This window comes from Apteryx rowi, unplaced genomic scaffold (assembly GCF_003343035.1).
Source record: "Apteryx rowi isolate R43461 unplaced genomic scaffold, aptRow1 scaffold_40, whole genome shotgun sequence".
NCBI lineage: Eukaryota > Metazoa > Chordata > Aves > Apterygiformes > Apterygidae > Apteryx > Apteryx rowi.
This window is the reverse complement of record NW_020450530.1, coordinates 823,821-841,935: the sequence shown is the minus strand read 5'-3', so window position 1 is coordinate 841,935 and position 18,115 is coordinate 823,821. Positions and strand designations below refer to the sequence as shown.

General features: G+C 38.3%; 1 protein-coding gene across 1 annotated transcript in view; it reads left to right on the top strand.

Moving 5' to 3' along the window:
- Window positions 1–73: 73 nt before the first annotated feature.
- Window positions 74–18,115, top strand: part of SPECC1L (sperm antigen with calponin homology and coiled-coil domains 1 like) — a 69,421-nt gene continuing 51,379 nt past the window's right edge. Inside the window, exons 1-2 of the mRNA XM_026075105.1 lie at window positions 74–154; window positions 15,319–15,508. Of these exons, the coding sequence (XP_025930890.1) occupies window positions 15,356–15,508 (153 nt within the window). The 5' untranslated portion in view covers window positions 74–154; window positions 15,319–15,355. The remainder of the gene's footprint in view (window positions 155–15,318; window positions 15,509–18,115) is intronic.

Here is an 18,115-nt window from a genome sequence, read left to right as displayed (position 1 = left end):
GCCCGGCCCGTGCCTGGGGTTGTGTCGCCGCTGGGACCGTGTCTCGCGCCGCCGCCTCCTGCGGGGGCAGCGGTGGCCGAGGTGCGTGCGGGAGCTGCTACCGCGGAGGTAGCGCGCCGGCGCCCGGCGGCCTCCCCAGCTGGACGCTGGTGTGGTGGGTAAGATCTCTGTCTGCCTCCCGATCTCTCCGATCCGCGTGGAGTGCCGCTTTTCTGTGCTTTTATAGCTGAAGGAAGGACCCTGCAAGTTCTGGCTTTGTCCCTGCTGCCTGCCTTCCCGTGCATCCCAGTATTTCTGCTGGCGAGCCTGGTGCGACCTGGTAGTGCTAGTGATGGAGGAAACAAAGTTCTTGCAGCTGGGCAAAAATCAGAGAGTTGCCTTACAAATGTGACAACCTGTTCTGTGAGTCCTCTGTATTCTGTGCCCTCAAAGGAGGGGAAAAAAAGCGTTGCTACTCTTGCTTTTGCTCAGCAAACTGCACACTTCTCTTCCCAACAGCATCTTACCCTCTGTGATTGCATGAAGTGTCTGTCTGTGGTAGGATCTGAAAAACATTGTGCTTTCGTAGCAGGAAAATTGTGTTGTGAATGGTTCTGCTGGGTGAAACTGTTCTGAAGAAGCACAGGCTCTGTCAAAGGATACAGTCTGTGCAAACTCCACTCTCCCCCAAAACAAACAGAAACCTTCTGTTGCTGCTTCCTGCTTCGTTAGTGGTAGGGGCTTTGGCTGCTGAAATGTAGACAAATAAAGTCACTGGCTGTTTTTAATGATGTGTGGATCATAATATAGTCCTGCAGCAGCTTAGAAGTAGAGTTTCTTCTTCCGTGTTCCATCCCAGTTGACTGTAGTTAGGTATTATTTAACAAAACCAAAAAGGACGGGTCATTTTGAAGAGTCTAAGATTAACATTGAGAAACTCGATCAAAAATATTCTCTTGGTCGTGTAATTTTGCCACTTAATTTTTAGTTAATGGAGAAGTCATATTTTAGACTGGTAGATTGTGTGAAATGAGAAGAGAAAATTTCATTTTTCAGATCTCTATATGTCCCAAAACCCACATCCCTTTTTTTCTTTATGGAATTAAGTATATGATTCTGGGGAACAAAACACTTCAAAGCTCTCTGATTTATTGTGCCATTTCTTTCAAATGCCATCTAGATAAACTGTGCAGTCCACATTTCCCAGTCCTTTTATCTGCTCAAGACAAAGAGCAGTTTGCTGACATGAGTTTTGGTGTGAGCACTGATAAAGATCTGTCTTCTCCCTTACTTTAGGAGAAGAAAGCGTTATCTTATTAAAATTTGATGGTGGTAATGTACCTTCAGTATGTAATGCTCATTCATGTATCTCATTCTGTCAGCATTACAATGGGCAAACCTCTGCACCAGCCTCTTCTTTTCTCACGCGCTGCACCTCTTGTTGCAGTTTGTAAATTACCAGCTCCGCATTTCTTCCCCTTTCCCTCCATTTTCTAAGACAGTATGAATTACRTGACTGTCCAGGCACGCTACCAAAGGCTTCTTTTGCATCGGACTCGAGGAAAAGGTTAAGTGCATGTTCCCTTAGTGAAGACTAGCAAACTAAAGAGAACTTGGGCYTTAGCCTGAGGTCTGGCATGTAGTTGCTTACCCTGGTAAATTGTTGGCATGGTCACTGGCATGGCTGAGCCGGGGCCACTCAGCACTTTCTTAAACCGTACCTGGACATCATTCCAATGTGGCATAATCTGGRGCTTCTCCTGAAAGACACGTGGAACATGGCTGCCCTTTTCTGGATGGGGGAGAGGGAGAAGAAGCTTTAGCTCTGTGGTCAAAAGCCATGCAATGCAAGCTTGCCTCTGCACTGGAGAACAGTCTCTGGCCTTTGACATTTACAAATGCAGATATAGCCAGCGAGTTTTATAAGTTTCTGGCTAAGTGCATGTTGGCATAGTTATTTTTATGCTGCAAAGATTCTGTTGTACTGAATAATAGAGTGGGTGATGTACAGTTAACATTTTGTTTTAGATATAAAAATAGAAAGAAAACAGAAGTAGTTCATGCCCTTTTTTGCCTTAGTACAGAAGAGGAGAATATTTTCAGAAGATGGAGGCATAAGTTTGAAATTTCTTAAGATATCCCTCACTAAAGTACTTAAGAAATTTCTTTTTTTTCTTTTTTTCTCTGTCTTGATCTTGCAAATTGAAGCCTGTATTGCTAGCTAGTATCSAGTTCTGGAAACATAATGCTACTAATGTGAACAAATCTCTATTGCTCAGTGGGAAAAACAGTGTAAGAAATGTTATGCTTGTACTTCCTGGCTTCAAAAATCATCCCATTTAATCTTATTTTTAGTGGTATTTACTAAAAGGGGAGAGAAAATGGGTGTTATAGGCTGAGTTATATGCTTAATCATAGCCTTAAATGATTAGTCACAAGGAACATATTATTTGTTTCTRTTGAACTTATTTTAGCTAAAATGATCAGAGAAGCCACCATTTGGAGCACTTAGTTTAGTGCAGCTTGCAAGTAGTCATAGGATACTATCTCTTAACGTATAAATAATGTGTCGTTATTGCTTTCACACATAGTTGCATGGTTTTCCTTGGGAAAGAGGGAGGACACAGTGCAGTAACTTTTTTTTTTTTTTTTTATAGTGCGATGGCACTACTACTTTTGATCTTCATCTTTGTAAATAAATGTCTCAGGATACTTTTTTAATTTTGCTGATGAAGAACTGACACTGTGTTGCRAATAAATGGCAGAGCTAGTAGCTTCCAATGTAACTAAGGAAGAAGAATAGGCGAATAAATCGTAAAAGTTGGATTAAAAAGACTTTTTAAGGGGCTCAGTTTGTAGGGTTTCACTACTTAAAAATTTTATTGTAATTTAGAACTATCTTACTTATTAAAGGATTTTAAAGCCACTTAAGAGAAATATCAAGGTAGAAAATACTCATTTTTACACACTTCATGACTTGGTTTGACACTTATCAAAGATAAGACTTACAGTATCCTGGATTAATGTTATTTTCCAGTACTGTTGGCCAAAATAAAGCTGAACTAATGGTAGCCTGCAACTAACTGGTATACGTACACTTGTATTCAGGAAAGTAAACTGTAGCCTCTACTGTCTAGTACTTAAATTAGTATTAAAAATGAATAAAACTAATATTAAAGCATTTGAGTAATGTATTTGATGACATCAGCCTAAAAGTATCGGTATTTTTCCAGTGCTAAAATGGTTTTCTTGATTTTTGGTCATTTAGCCAATGTTTGATACGTATTTATATTACAATGAATAACAGAGATTTCCGATGGGATATGCATTTGGGGGTGGGAGTGGAAAGCTTGACCAAAAGCTTGAAATTCTTAGCACTCCTTGAAACTTTCTATATTCTTCTTAATACATTCCTATATACATTCTTAATTAAAAGCAGGCATATTGGTTTTGGCAGATGGAGCCTTCTTGAAAGTTCTGCTACAGAATTTTCTTGCTGCATGAGACTTGGGGCTGGAGAGAATCCTTCAACATATTTCACTGTTCATTGCTAAAATGTTGGCAGTCTTCATATTGACAAGTCTTAAATGACATGGACAAGTTTATAGAAATGATCCATTAGAGTTTGACTTTCTCAGTTTAAGCATAGCTTTTTTTTTTTTTTAACTTTTTATTGCGTTGACAAGTTGTACTGAGCTTAAGATTTGTTTTATTTAGCAGGCTAAATGATACTGAGATTTGATAATAGGTATGCATTTAAAGTAACATCTGTTACACAGTTAAAAATCTTTCTCTTTCTTTCTTTCTTTGCAAACAGCCAGCTACTCTCTTTCAGTTTGCTTTTCCCTGAGCAGTAGCTGGCGTTATGGCCAGCAAAGCAAATGGCTGACAAGTATCTTTTGTGTGCAGTCCCTGAAGGAATATGGGCTTTTCTGAAAAAAAGTTAAAACTTTTCTTCATGGACATGATTCCTGCTACAAATTTGACTGAGTAACTTTGCTTCCTTGATGCTCTGTTTGTTTGTTTGTTTGTTTTTCCTAAGGCCAAAAAGATCTTTCTCTCCCAGTAATGACGGACTTGTACAAGACTGCTTTTTATCTTCGCTCGCCTGCATGAAATGGACAATTGCATATCACTGTTGGAAATGATGAACTTTTTGTGTCAATATAGCTGTTGGAAGTGGTTGTAATCGAATTATTCCTGACTTATGATTTGTAAAGGCAAGATGCATATCAGAAAGGGAAGGCAGCAGTGCTGCTGGATTTGACTGTAACCGAGACTTTTCATCAAAAATTAAAATGTTAATTTTAACACTTTATAATATAATTTTTTTTTCTCCACAACTGTTGCTATTCTTCTTCCTAACTTTATACAAAACTAGAGAAGAGAATTTCCTCAGCGTGGAAGTATGGGTATCCCTATGACTCTGAAAAAGTTGGRGGGCGGTGTCATGCCCTTGTCATATTCTCCAGAGGTTTTGATGCTGTGGTAGACGTTACTGTGATCTACAGCCAAACTCGAGGACAAAGAGTTGATTGTCTCAAAGCCGTAGAAGAAAATACGTCAGATCTAGAAATAGAAACCAGAATCCTAGTATAATGGTAAAATATCCATGTTTCATAGTAGATAGCATCTTTTACCAAGTCAAGTCTACTTAATTAAGTGAATGTTATGATTCTTAAGGATGGCCAGTCCCTCTTCAGTGCTCTCGTCTTTGGTGGTTGTCGTCTTGCAGATGCAATAGTGTAAATAACAGACTAATTTTTGTGAAAAGGAGAGTGAAGTTGCTGAAAGTCCAAATGGTTTGCACTRTTCCACTGTGCTGTCAGAAATTTATTCTTTTGAACTCAAAATACTGCAGCTTAGTCCCATATAGCTTTGGAGCACTAAGTTTTCATAAGTCTTGGGTGACTCTCCTCCTAACTTCCTTTTTTTTCCAGTTACATTTTCAGCCCTAAAAGCTGCTTATTAATGGTAGGAACTGTGATTTGTTGGATTTTAGGAGCACATGGTATAAATATTGTGTGTTCAAAGTTTCTTCTTGTATGTGGTGATTTTCCAGGCTTTGTACTTATTTGTTTTTACATTTTGGCTATGTGTGTATGATTAGAAAGATACCCGACACTTTAATAATGAGCAAATAGAAATTCTGTTTATGAAAACTTATTCAGGAAAAAATATTAAAAACATTTTAAATAATTCAGTTTCAAGTGTGCAGCATGAGCTTTGAGTCTGTTTGCATTTGCTCTCCAATAGTAAATTGAATGTAAATTCAACAGCAAGTAAGAATATATAATTATAAAAATAAGTGTTATTAGAACTCTGACAGAGTTTTCTGAAACTGCTTCTGATATATGCCTATAAATGATAAACAGTATTGGTCTGCAGGAGAAAATTCCATGAAACTTATAGCTTGTAGATGTTAAGAGTATTGTAAGTAAGGAGTTCAATGAGGGGAAAAAAAAGTATAAAGGCATCAGTACAGACTTTTTCTGGTATAAAGACTACCTCTTCAAAGATAGAGGCCTTCAGTTACTACTGAAGGCAACAGAAACGTCCTTGTACAGAATTGTTTAAATAAAGATTATTGCCTTTCTGACTGAAGGATCTCTGCTCAGGATATTCCTAGCTGATCTCGTTGTCTTTGAATACTAAAATTATTTCGGTTAACTGCGTGAAATGTGTAATGTGAAAACTATTGAGATACTTCCCTAGCTAATAGCCTTTCCTTCAGCCAAGCATCAAAGACTTGCCACAAACACCGGAGGTAGAGGAGCTTTTCAAAGATGTGCTGAAAAAATGTTTTACAATAAAAAGTGTTAGCATTAGGTATTTGAAATATCATGATGTTATCAGCACATCCCCATGTCACATCAGGTAAAGATGGTGCACTGGCATTAGTCTTCTAGTGTTTTCCTAATCTGAAGCTACTGTTCCCATCTAGAATCCCATGTTTTTCCAATAAATGTAACTGTCGAAGGAATTAGGGGAGCCTCTTCCAGAGCAGTATCTTTTTTTTTCTCCCCCCCCCCCCCCCCTCCAGGAAAAGGGATAAAAGCTCTCTGTTCTGTCCCAGTGTCCCAGTGTCCCAGGCACTCTTCTCATATGACTCAAATGCATGTCCGCAGGGTTCCACTGAAGTAGCTAAAAACTCCTCTCTTAGTAATACCAGGGCGTTTAGTCAAAATTTGCATGCAGTTCTGTCTCTTCTGTCTGGCAAGTCTGAAGGATTTCAAACAGCGCTGAGTGCGCTGATGATGGGTCTTGTAGGGAAAAAACCGAAAAGCAGAAGTTAGGAGGGCACACAGTTCAAACCAGTAGCCAACCCTGAGATCCTCTGCAGGGGTCAGAGTACCCCTCCCCCCCCTTTTTTTCGTTTATGGTTTGAAAGTTGCAGTTCACCAGTTCCCTCATCTGATTTACACCATAAAATAGTGTGATTTGGAGAAGTGGTGGTTGGGCAGCARTGCAGATTGAGAATGGGCAGCTGGGTAAGATGTTTGCTTGAATCAGGATTGTTCTGAATGTCAGACAGTAACCTGAAACTGAATTTAAACAAATTTGAGGCTACCCTGGTACACTGCAGTGGGTGAGCCTTCCTTCTTGTTCCCAGTGTCACAGTCCCGCTGCGTCCATGATATCTAGCAATTATAAGGTGAGTTAGAGCAATCCTGATCTGACTGAAAAACTAACTCGTCAAAAAATGAGCTATGATGTGTAGAACTGAAATAAGGGAGGGGGTCGGGGAAGGGGTGGGACTGCCTCTTCTGGTGGCAGGCCACAATTAAATTAGTTTCATGACTAGCTTAAGCAATCCCTGGAAGGCACTTCTCTCACCTGGCCTTGGTAGCAGGGCTGGCTTATGGAGCGTCCCTTCCCATCGGCACTATTCCCGGAGTTGTGCTGATACCACTACAATCCTTCTGGGACGGGAATCCCAGAGCTCTAAGCACCTGGGGGCTGGGAAGGTCTTGGGGGGCAGGGACATCTCTCTWTGCTTGTCCTTTTCTCTTCTGTTTTTTTGGTGCAATGCCTTCAGGAATGTTGCCAGACCGGGTCAGTAACAAAGTGGACATAGCAAGCACTCGGTCCATCTCCCAGTTCCAGAAGTCCACCCAATCAAAAAAACTGATATTAAGGGTGCATTAGTCATCAGCTGGTAAGAACAGATCTGTCCTCCTAGTCAAGCTGGAAACAGGGTTTGGGGCTCTTGGTCTGAGCTAGTATGGCTTTCTCRTGTAATCTTTTGTATGAACTGAAGGTCTGATAGGATATTTTGAATGAACTTACGATCTGGTAGAATTTATTCACTTAGCTTACAAGTTTTACTTCTAACATGTTTGTTCTTCAGTGGCTGGGAACCACTGGCCTGGCTTCTGAAGCAAGATATTGCACAATCTTTATCTTTCTCTGTCCCCTTTTTTTCTGATCGGAATTTAGGGTACTGCGTTTCGTTCTTCTCTCAGTGGACTTAATGCTGCTAAAGAGTTCACTGCAGTTGTTGATACAAGAGTTTAGTTGATGAATTTTTAAATGGAGAAAAGGGAAAAAGGTCAGCATTGGTCGCTTACTCTAGCCTTCACTTTTTGGGAGCAGCTGCATTAGAGACAAACTACATTATCATGAAATGTTAGCTACTGAATTAGCCATTTAAAAAAAAAAAAGTAAAACTGTTGTGTTAAGTCATGCACCTTTTGTTGTGCTGTTCTGCCAAATTCTGTGCTCTTAAAATTGCACATTGCTCTTTTAAAAGTACTTCCCTTACTATGGAAGGAGAATTTCCATGTATGCTGGGGAGTCTGACTGTTGGTAAAGGAATACAATATGTACTCAGTTATGCTTGATAATAAATATGCCTTTGTAACTGGAAGGTATCTGACTTTCATAATACCATGGACTTTAGAGCATACTTATAATAGATAACACCACTTTCAGTTAACGTGATTAACTGACCAAGTGCCACTTTGTAGACTAACCGTTTTTATGTATTCATTGTGTTTAAACATTTTTGTTTTGTTTTTCCCAGAAAACCTACTTTGCCAAAATAAAAGTTGATTCCATTCTAATGAAAAATTAATCTAAGGGTTTTAAAGAGAAGGTTGATATTTGTTACATCTGTTTAATTCTTAATATCTGATGTGGATATGTAATTCATATCCAGGAAGTAGGTATATTACCTCATCTGCCTGTGCATGGCTACAATTTGAATGCAAGTGTGAAATTTACCTAAAGGAGTAAAAATGACAACACAGACAACCCAAATTTTAGTGTCCCTCCTCCCATGTTTATCATGCTATTATTCTGCATGTAATATTCCCTTTTCTCCGCTTCCTTTTATCATGTTCTGACAGTTGAGATTTATCTCAGGTTGCATTATAAGGGACGCACAGACTGCATTCAGATGTAAGGATAGTTTTTAATCCCATGAATTATTAACATCAATGAAATAACCTATGTGATAGCATTGTTGATGGTATTCTGTAGTGTAAGCAGTTGGAGTTAATGGGCATGCTACAGGATAATTAGCCCGCTTCAAACTTTTTTAATCAGCTCCAGGATGAATGCCAATGAGATATAAATATACCTGGTATTTTGTCTTGTTCTCCAAAGCTGCAGTTTGTAAAGGAAGCCTCATGAAGGTGCAGTCAATATAAAAGTTAGTGCAGAGATTTAGTTTTGAACAGTGCTCTGCTTGCCTGGAGAAGAGATTCCAAATGCTAAGAAAGAGCAGTTGAATTTAGTTGATGAACTGCTGTGTTTTTTTTCCTCTGCAGTGGTTTGAAATAACAGTCATTTAAAGTAGGAGATTGAAAACAAGACTTCATTATTTAATTTTGTTATGAAAAGGCTTTTAGAGCCCAGTTCATGAGTTTAGGAGTTCTTCTGTAAATGCTCCTGTCACTTGTCTGGAATGTTAAGTATTACAACAGTTAAACACTGTTCACAGCAGTTAAAGCTCTAAAGTTTTCTCCAAACAAGGAGTAGAGAAATTTAGGTGTGTAATGGCCAGTTCTTGTCCGAAGTTCTGTTCTCTTTAAAAGAGAAGTAGAAAGAGTAAATGTAGTTTGAAAACGATGAGGAGTATGGATAATGTAACTTGAAGGTAGAATTCCTATTTCTATAATTCTGCAATTTTAATGGAAAACTGTTCATTTTTTAAGATAGTAATAGGAAAAAGCCTTTCCTTCATAAATACCTATCTATAGCAGTTATTCCAAAGCTGTAGGGCCAACAAATCATTAGCACCTTTATGTTTTTGTCATGGCCTGTCAACATAAGAATGTAACAGGAACTGCACTCGTTGGACCAAGGAGCCATCTCACCTCATAGACTGTTCCCAGCCGTGGCTGTGAACCAATGTCTCCAGAGAAACAAAAACACTCATCTTCCCTCCTGCCCTGACTGCTTTGCCAGCCTCCAAAGGCGTGGGGGAAAGGCTGGGGGGTATTCTGAGCCYTCTCGGCTCTAGCTATTTAGCATCTGTTAGGGGATTTCTCTTCCTCGTGCCTGTCCAGTCTCCCCTTTYGCCCATGCTGCTTGCATCCACAACGCTTCCACTGAAATATACTGCCTATTGAATGAAAAATGCAGCTTGCTTTATTTTGAACCTGGCTCTTATTCACAAGAACGAAGGGCCATCAAATGAAGTATCAGAAGAGGGAGCCAGTTCCAGTCTGAGCTCTCAGTGCCATTCAAGATCTGATAGACCTTTATCATATCTTCCCCATGAGATGTCTCATGGGAGCCATTACATCCCTTTAATCTTCTTTTTGCCCTTTGCTGAAACTTTTTCAGGTCTATAAGAAATCCATTTTTTGAGGTTAGGGGACCAGAACTGCACACACTAAAGTGCAGGTAGACAGGCAAAAATGAATTTTAGTGGCCTATTTATGTTTTATGGTTTGTTCTCTATCCTTTTGTAATAATTTGTAAAACTGCTTTGCTTTTTTGACTTATCCCAAACTCTGTGCTGATACTTTCATGAAGCTGTGTATCAAAACACTGAGGTCTTACTGAGTAGTAGTGATCAGTTCAGAGCACATTTATGTATGAAGCTGAAGTTGTTTTTCCGCATGAGATAGATTGCTTTGTGTTTACCTACATTTAATTTTGTGTGCCATTTTTATTGCCCGGTCTGTCTCCAAAGGRTCTTCTGTGATTTGCTGTCATCCTTGGTACTTTAAATAACTTTATAGCATCAGCAGACTTTCATCTCTTTAAAAATAATTTCTTGAGTCCATTTTAAGTAATAAAGCATATGCACTGTTTGCTCTGGGCTTGTGGAATCCGGTGGTTAATGGATTATGTTTTTGGAAATATTGAGCAAGAGGCATCATTTTAGAGTACTTGTGCAACTTGCAGGCTGGAAGTTTGAGCTGTGGACGTTGTAAATGCCGTGAACTCTGTCTCTTAGCATGTAGCTTATTTCGTTTTCCAGCCATCAAATTGTTGGTGGTTATGTTGTCTTGACTGTAGAGAATTGGAGGGAATCTGAATGTGTTTTACAGGGGGGATGAAGAGGCTATATTACATAATCTTTTGTTCACATTTCTGCCATCTGGGACTGTGTAAGTGGCCTAAAAATGTCGTTTCATAATTATTTGGTTTAGATATATTTAGGCTGACAACTTTTGCCCAAACAACTTGTACAAATAGTGAGTGAAAGTGTCCAGAGTCCATTGCTCTTAGATTTGAAGAATCCTATTTTCCTCTGTATTTTGGATATTGTTTTGTTCTTTGACTCTTCAAAAAATACTTGATATCCTCAAATTTGAGGGATCATTCCTCTGTTATGGAACTCTTAAAAGACAATTTTAAGATAATTCTACCTTTTTTAATAATAAGCAAATTTTAGTACATAATACTGCATAATATTTCTTGCTTATTTATTTTCAGCTCATGGCAAAAGGGTAATACCTTGTTTGCTGGTTAACACTCTCTCACTTTATAGGCACAGGAAACTTTTTAACTGTTGTAATTGAATCTTTTCTTACTTGAATATGACTTTTGTAACAGCAATAGTAGCATAACTAAGCTTATTAAATAATGGATGAGATTAAAATGATCACAATAACAAATATTTTTTAAATTTCTGGGTTGTGCTTGTTATTAAAATGCCCCTCCCACTATTTTTGGTTTTCAGATTTCTAAAATCATAACGGTATATAACAGTAACCCTGAAAGAATTTAATCTTGCCTGGCTGAATGTATCATATCAGTTTACAGTAAAGAGCAGAGCCATGCTATTGGGCCAAACACTTTTAAATTATTATTTATGGAGTTGTGTTTGCATTTGGTATGGGGTATAAAGACTAGCTTCATGCGTCTCCTCCACCAGAGCAATGAGAGCGCATTCCTGAACAAGTATCTCTTTGTTTCCTACACTATGTGCACCGTTGAAAGAGAGAAGTCTGGGAAAGGATACAGGTTAGAATTACTTGCTACACTTTAGTTGTTCTGTCATTCTTAAGTCTTTCTACGTGATATTTTGAGCTTGTTCTGCTTTTTTTTTTTCCCATCCTGATTAATTCTGTAATGAACTATAAATATAAATAAAGCTATCATTAATCAAATGTTTTGCTGTAATGTTTTGTGTCTGTTGACAGATCAGTATTTGGTTGAGTAGTGTGGTATGATGGACTCCCATCAGTGTGTCTCAGTTCTCTCGTGGAGTTACAAGCCTTGGTCCCAGCAAGGCCTGGAACCTGCAGATACGGTTTTCACCGTAACTTATTGGTGTTAGGCATCTTCTTCACTGTTGTTTTGTGGAGGGGGGAGGGCATGTGTGTAAAGGGAAAGGAAGTTTTCAGCAATTCCCTTTTTCCTAGAGGCTGGAAAACTAGAGACTTTAAGGTGAAATATAAAATACAGTTTTATATGTGATATTTACTCTTGTAAAGAATAGTGACATTTCTTAGGCTTTATTCTAAATCATTAGGGTTGTGTATTAATCTTCACAAAGCTTCATTTGGCTAGTGAGCACTTTATTTCTTATTTTAAAATAATTTAGGATTGGATAGAGACAATTGCTGTATACTGATAGCTTAATTTATTGTTGGTCCTTAATACTGTGCCTTCCTAAAGAACGTGTTCTTTTTCTTTAGAAGCATAAAGGTCATCTTTATCTGTGTTAGTGCCTAGCACTTTTGAGAAACTGGATGAAGTAGCGGTGTTTTTTTTTCTTTTCCCCCTTACAAGTCAACAATATTGATGTCTTCTGTTCGGCATTGAAACCCCTTCCCCTTTTTTTCCTTTCTGGAGAAGGAGGGATAAGAGAAATTTGCATCAACAGGTCGTAAATTCACTTAAGCAGCTTTAGTGAGCTGCTTTTAGAATGTGTAATTATGTCTTGTCGTTACTTCAAGTAAAGGTTTTGGACTCATTTATGTCTTTTTTTTTTCCCCCCCCCTCCGTTTTTAAACTGTAATTACAAAGTCGTCTTTAATAAGAAAGTAACTACTGGAGGTTGGTTTCTCTGGGAAAACAGAAACAGTGGTACCTAACCCTCTTTCCTGCCTATCTCCCAAGTATCTTCAAAGTTTCTGGAAAAGAAGAATTCTCCCTTTGAGTTTCAGTAATACACAACACAATATCACAAAAAGAATAAGTGTGTTTTCTTTAATGACAAACTTATGGATATTTTAACGTAATGCTATGTTGAAACACGAGTATTATACTTTGTTTAGTTTCACTTGTTTCTGTCACTTTGYTATGCAGTTGCTGTTGTTGAAGCAAATATTGTTATGTTTTAAGGAACACTTCTAAAACATGCTGTTTCTGAAATCTATTAAATTGAGAAACATCTTTGAGCACAGTCTTGTCACTGATGACCTCTGTGATACTCATAAGAGTATAAATGTTTTTACTGTAAAAAGTAATGACTCTAGTCTGTATTTGTTTTTCAGAGTATACGCAGATTGGACTATATTACTATAGTAAGTTCAGCTATCCCAAATGCTTTGGGCTTTTACTGTGTATCCAAAAACCATGTGTGCAGCATATATCTGGCATGCTGTAAGAAGTGTCAGTCTTGATGAACGTGCTCTGTAGGCTTGATATATGCTTATTGCAAATGGTCACTGCTGGACGCCTGGCAGACCAGTTGGAGCTACCGCTTTATCTGGGTTGCCAGACAAATGGGACTTCTGGACATCGGTCAAGGTTGTCAAGATCTGCCTGAATGTATGACAGTCTTATTGTTACTGATACCTTAAACTTCATTATGGCACCAGTTTACTGGCTCTATAAGCTGTCGAAAAGCCATGGTTCAGATTTGCTAGGTTTGTTGCAGGGGTATATTTTCATTTTAAGTAGTTTTTCTGTGTGGAGTCAGATACACAAGAGCTATGCATTGAGGATATATGAGAATTTTATTTGATTGTTTCTCAAGCATTCTGTGGACAACTTGTTTAACGTAATCTGCAGAACATTAAACTTATCACACAATAGTTAATAACGGTGCCAGTCTTGTTAAAATGTTTATCCTCTTTGGTCCATTCAGTTCTAGTTTGATATTGCATAAGACCAAAATCGCATAAGTGTTCATAAGTATAAAAAGCCAAGAAAAGTAAGTGTGGCAAATTGGCACTACCTATAAATATTAGTTTGTTTTTGGAATCTGGTAGGCCATTGTACCACTTAAATATTTGTGCGCAACAAACATATTACCTGTAACTCCATGGGACATTTTTTTTGGTTTCTCATTTCAAGTTCTCTCTCAGTTGTTTAATCTTCTGCAAAGGCATTCTGATTATTAGTAGAAATATGGCAGAACTAGTGCATTTTTGACATTCTGATGATAAAATTGCAGCAGCAGACAGTTTTCTGTATCTATTGATGCCAGTTTCCAGCGCTAGAAGGGATCTTGAAGCTATAAACAACTATTTTCAGTGCCTTAAAATGAGACTTTCTGTTGCTGCTGCTAAGGGTACTTAGGGGTCTGAAGATACAAAACTTTTTGTGTTTTGCTGACTTAAAAAAAAGATCAGACTTAATGTACTTCTGTGCAGCTGAGGTGGTGATGGGGAGAAAGGAATGTGTGTTAGAGGGTATGGGTTTAATTTAGTTAGCCAAAATGCATTGGTAGTCCTGCTCACTGTGTTTTTGTGTAGCACTTCTCATGCACTCAGTCATCAGTCTGCTTTTTGTGCCTTTGAAAGTTTCGTGTTTTTTAGAGATGGAAACAGCTAGGTATGTTTCATGTTTCTTATCAGCCACAGGCTAGTGGGCTTAGATAAATCTGATCACTTACTTCCATCTGGAATCCTTAAAAGTGAAAATGAGGGGAGCGGAAGTTTCCTCCTCTTCTTGATCTTCTATCCCATATCTCCTGACTCAGAGGAAACGAATAAAACAGCTGCCAACTATCTCCCTCTTGCAAGAGGAAAGAAGATACCTATGTATCTAGTCCTTCTTCTAGTCCATGTGTCAAGCTGTGGCTGTCAGCTATTCTAGTGTTTCCTTGGCTGTTTTGCTGAATTAGCAGTTCTTGTGATAACTGCAGTATTTCTCTGCTGCAGCTGCTCGTAATTTCGGTAAAGTCAGCTTTATTTTCCATGGCTTAATTTATTTTGCCATGGTTGGAATGACAGTATTGACAATTGTATGCTGTTTGAGAAAACTGGAAGCCAAGGCAAAGATGCTGAAGTGCCCTGATTGCAGACCTGGGAACACAATGACTCACTTTTGGTTTCTTTTCAGAGATAATGCTCACAATCAAATGACTTAGAAACACAATTTCTTTGGTATTAAATTTTGGATTCAAGATACATGAAATCCCATGGGTTTGTAAATGTGACTTTTACTAATAACTGTTTTCTGGGAATATGGATTTTTCAACTTTTTTTTTTTTTTAGTATCTTTTTTTTCTGCAACTGCTGTATCTCTCTCKCAGTATTTTACTCTAGTTACCAAGCTGATAATAGTCTTTTCTGAGATCCAGTGTTGTTGATAATCTGTCAGTTCACTGAAAACTCCCACGGTATTTTCCCTCCCACAGTCAGAAATAAAGAACATTACTGCCTTAATAAGCCTTTCTTTTGCTAATGAAGTAACTGAGTAACATGGATCACTTGTAAAATATCCTCAGTTCAGTGGCATATGTGGAAAGAGACCTGAAAAAAAATATGTTTTATAATTTGGAATTGATCTGTAGGGAACACTTCTTCCTTAGTTTWAAAAAAAAAAATCCTCTTTTTAAAAAAGTGTTGGTCAGTCACATGTATAATTTGTGGTGCTTAGTGTTATTCTGGACGCCTGGATTTAAACAAAACATTAGAAATATATATTGCATTTCATTTGTATTTTATATTAAAAAAATCTCTCTCTTTCTGTTTGTAGGTTTGTTTGTAAATGCATCGTAAACAGACAGCCCAGAATGAAGAAAGCAAGCAGGAGTGTTGGCTCAGTGCCCAAAGTGCCTGGAGTAAATAAAACTCAAACAACTGAAAAAAACAAACCAGAAAACGGCTCCTCGGTGTCTGCAGTAACAAAACTCTCAAAAACTGGGACATCAGCATCCCTTTTGAAGGTAACTAATAGAATGTTCTGATTATTTATATTTTTTGTCAGTGAAGCATTAGAAAGACTAGAATTTTAAGACATCTTTAAAGCAGCTTAGACTGGAGACTTGTTATACAGGTTACTGAAGGGAATTTGTGTAGTTATATAGCTCTAGTCAGAGTGATGGGATCTTCTGTGGCGTTCATGCGGTATTTTTCATATTGCCATGTGTAACGTGATGGAAAGGAATATACTTTGTAGAACTTAGCTGTTCTGCAAAAGGAGTAGGGTGGAAATTGCATTTTGCTGAGTGTTATTAGTAGTGTCGTGTTACGCTTGAATGCGGTATTGGTGACTAACGGGATTTGATAAGAGCTATGTACTAATTCTGAAAAAAGAACTAATGAGTTATCTAACATGAGAAACTTTGGGATTGGTGATCCGTGTCAGGTCGGTGCAGCTGTGTTCTTCTTGTAGCTGTTTTGGCCTTTCCTTTGTTTAAAGTACTGCTTGAGCTGAATTTTCACAAGTTGATTCTTGCTCCTAGAATGAGTTCAAAGGTAGAGATTTTCTCTTAATATCTGCAAAGTAGGGCAGTAGATTTAGGAGCATATGGTTTCCAACAAGGCAAGAAAAACAAGGCATACTAAGGTGTGCTGTTGCAGAGTTCTTACCTGCTAGCAAACGCTTCTGGGTTGGAGCGATGGTATGAGCCTGCCAGGTATGCCTCCTTTCCCCGGTCGCGACGGGGGCCGGCTGCTTGAGCAGCAGCGTGGCTGGACCCACCGCCTCTGCCTTCTGCAGCCCAGTACAGTGCCGCACCATCGCTGCCGTGGAGCGGACAAACAGGGCAAGGAAAAGGGCTGGTGGCTGCAACTGGGACCTGAGCCACTGTCACCTACAGGAAGCCAGAGAGACTTTTTAGACAACTACCAAATAAAGATCTAAAAATTAAAGATGTGGGAATGACTGGGTCTCTCCGTAATAGATATGCAGGGTTACCAAAGCCAGAAGGCGTGTTCCCTCTCTCTCTCTCCTTTCTCTTGCTTCTCTGTTATGGAAGAATGATAGTACTCTTGCTGATGAACTTGCAAGTGAGGTTTCAGCTAGACTGCCAAAACCCAAAATGTTTGTCTCTTGCATTCTTCTTAACTTGAAATAATCTTTTGAGGCTTGTTGACACTACTGGTGGCTTGTTGACACTACTGGTTTTGCCTTTCCAAAAGTTTCTCAAAGAATACAGAAGCAAAAGATCTTTGTAGTTTTCTTATCAAATTTCTTGTGTCGTAACTCTTGGTAAGATGGAGGAGAGTGAACTACCATTAAAGAAATTTGGCAGTATGTTTTTACAGTTTTACTTTTAATATTAGCAGCACTTCTGGCTATGTTTGGGTGTCAAAGTAGAATTTGACAATTAAATGTGTTTGAGACACAATGAAAACTTCTCCCTTAATTACTAAGACTTATTTCAGCTTTATGTTATAGTCAGGCTTACTCATATAGTTTGATGTCTTTTACTTGTGAAGTTGTTGTTGTGCCAACTATGTTTAATGAAACATAATAATAATAATGACAACTCTTATTGTCTTTGAGTGTTCCATACTTATACAAGTAAGTTAGTTGTTTATATTTTGTGAGTTTATAGGTGCTGGCAACTAGCATTTATGTTTACTGCCTGGAGAGAAGTATCAATAACTAGTTGCATTTCTTTTAATTTTTTCATGTTCATGTTTCAATTTCAAACTTTTCTTTTCACAGACAAGATCTTTGATCTTGTCTGTGAAGTGTTTGGCATATTGTTTTCCTCGTAGTTTGTGGTTTGTAGGATCACACCTTGCTGGATTAGTGTGTGTTTTATGACATTCATTTAATACTCTTGACAAAATCATAGCTGGCATTAACATCAGGAGCATAGCAATAATTTAAATTAATTGCAGCAGCTTACTAACTTATTTGGTCCCCAAAATACTTATGTAGACGCAGAAAACTTTAGGTTGCTTATTGCATGGAAGGCAGACATTAAGGAATGGAATACGCAGTTACAGTACTATGCCAGTCTTAAATCGGTCAGTAATAATGTTGCATGACCAAAAATGACTTTCTGATTTATTTATAGTTTTGGAGGTTTTTTTGTTTGTTGTTTTTGGCCAAATTAATTAGAGACAACCCATTTTTCCATTTCCTTCATCATATTACCGTAGTCCAGTGTTCAGCTTTGAGCTTCTATAACTGTGCGTTGTTCCATAGATTTCCCCACTTTTAGTAGAAATTTTAAAGTGTGTGGGCAATGAGTACAGTAAGGAACTGAGACCCACCCTTATATGCCACTGAATGCTATTGTGGCGTTTCTGTGTGATTCAAAATGCCTGTGTGATGCTAGGGAATACTTTACAAACTTTTTGTAGGTTGCTTCTCTTTGTAATTTCCTGGCTTCCAGTTTGCCCAGAATTTTTATAGAGGTGCTACCCTCCCTGCCCCCTTTACTACAACACAAGATTAACTTCTAGCCCATACTATTTTTTTTAATCTGTCAGAAAATACTCTGCAAATAAGTGTGTTCTGATTTTAAGACCATTGCTTTTTCACACACTTATTGAGCTAATGAGCTCTGATCGTGCTGGCACTCACAGCTGTA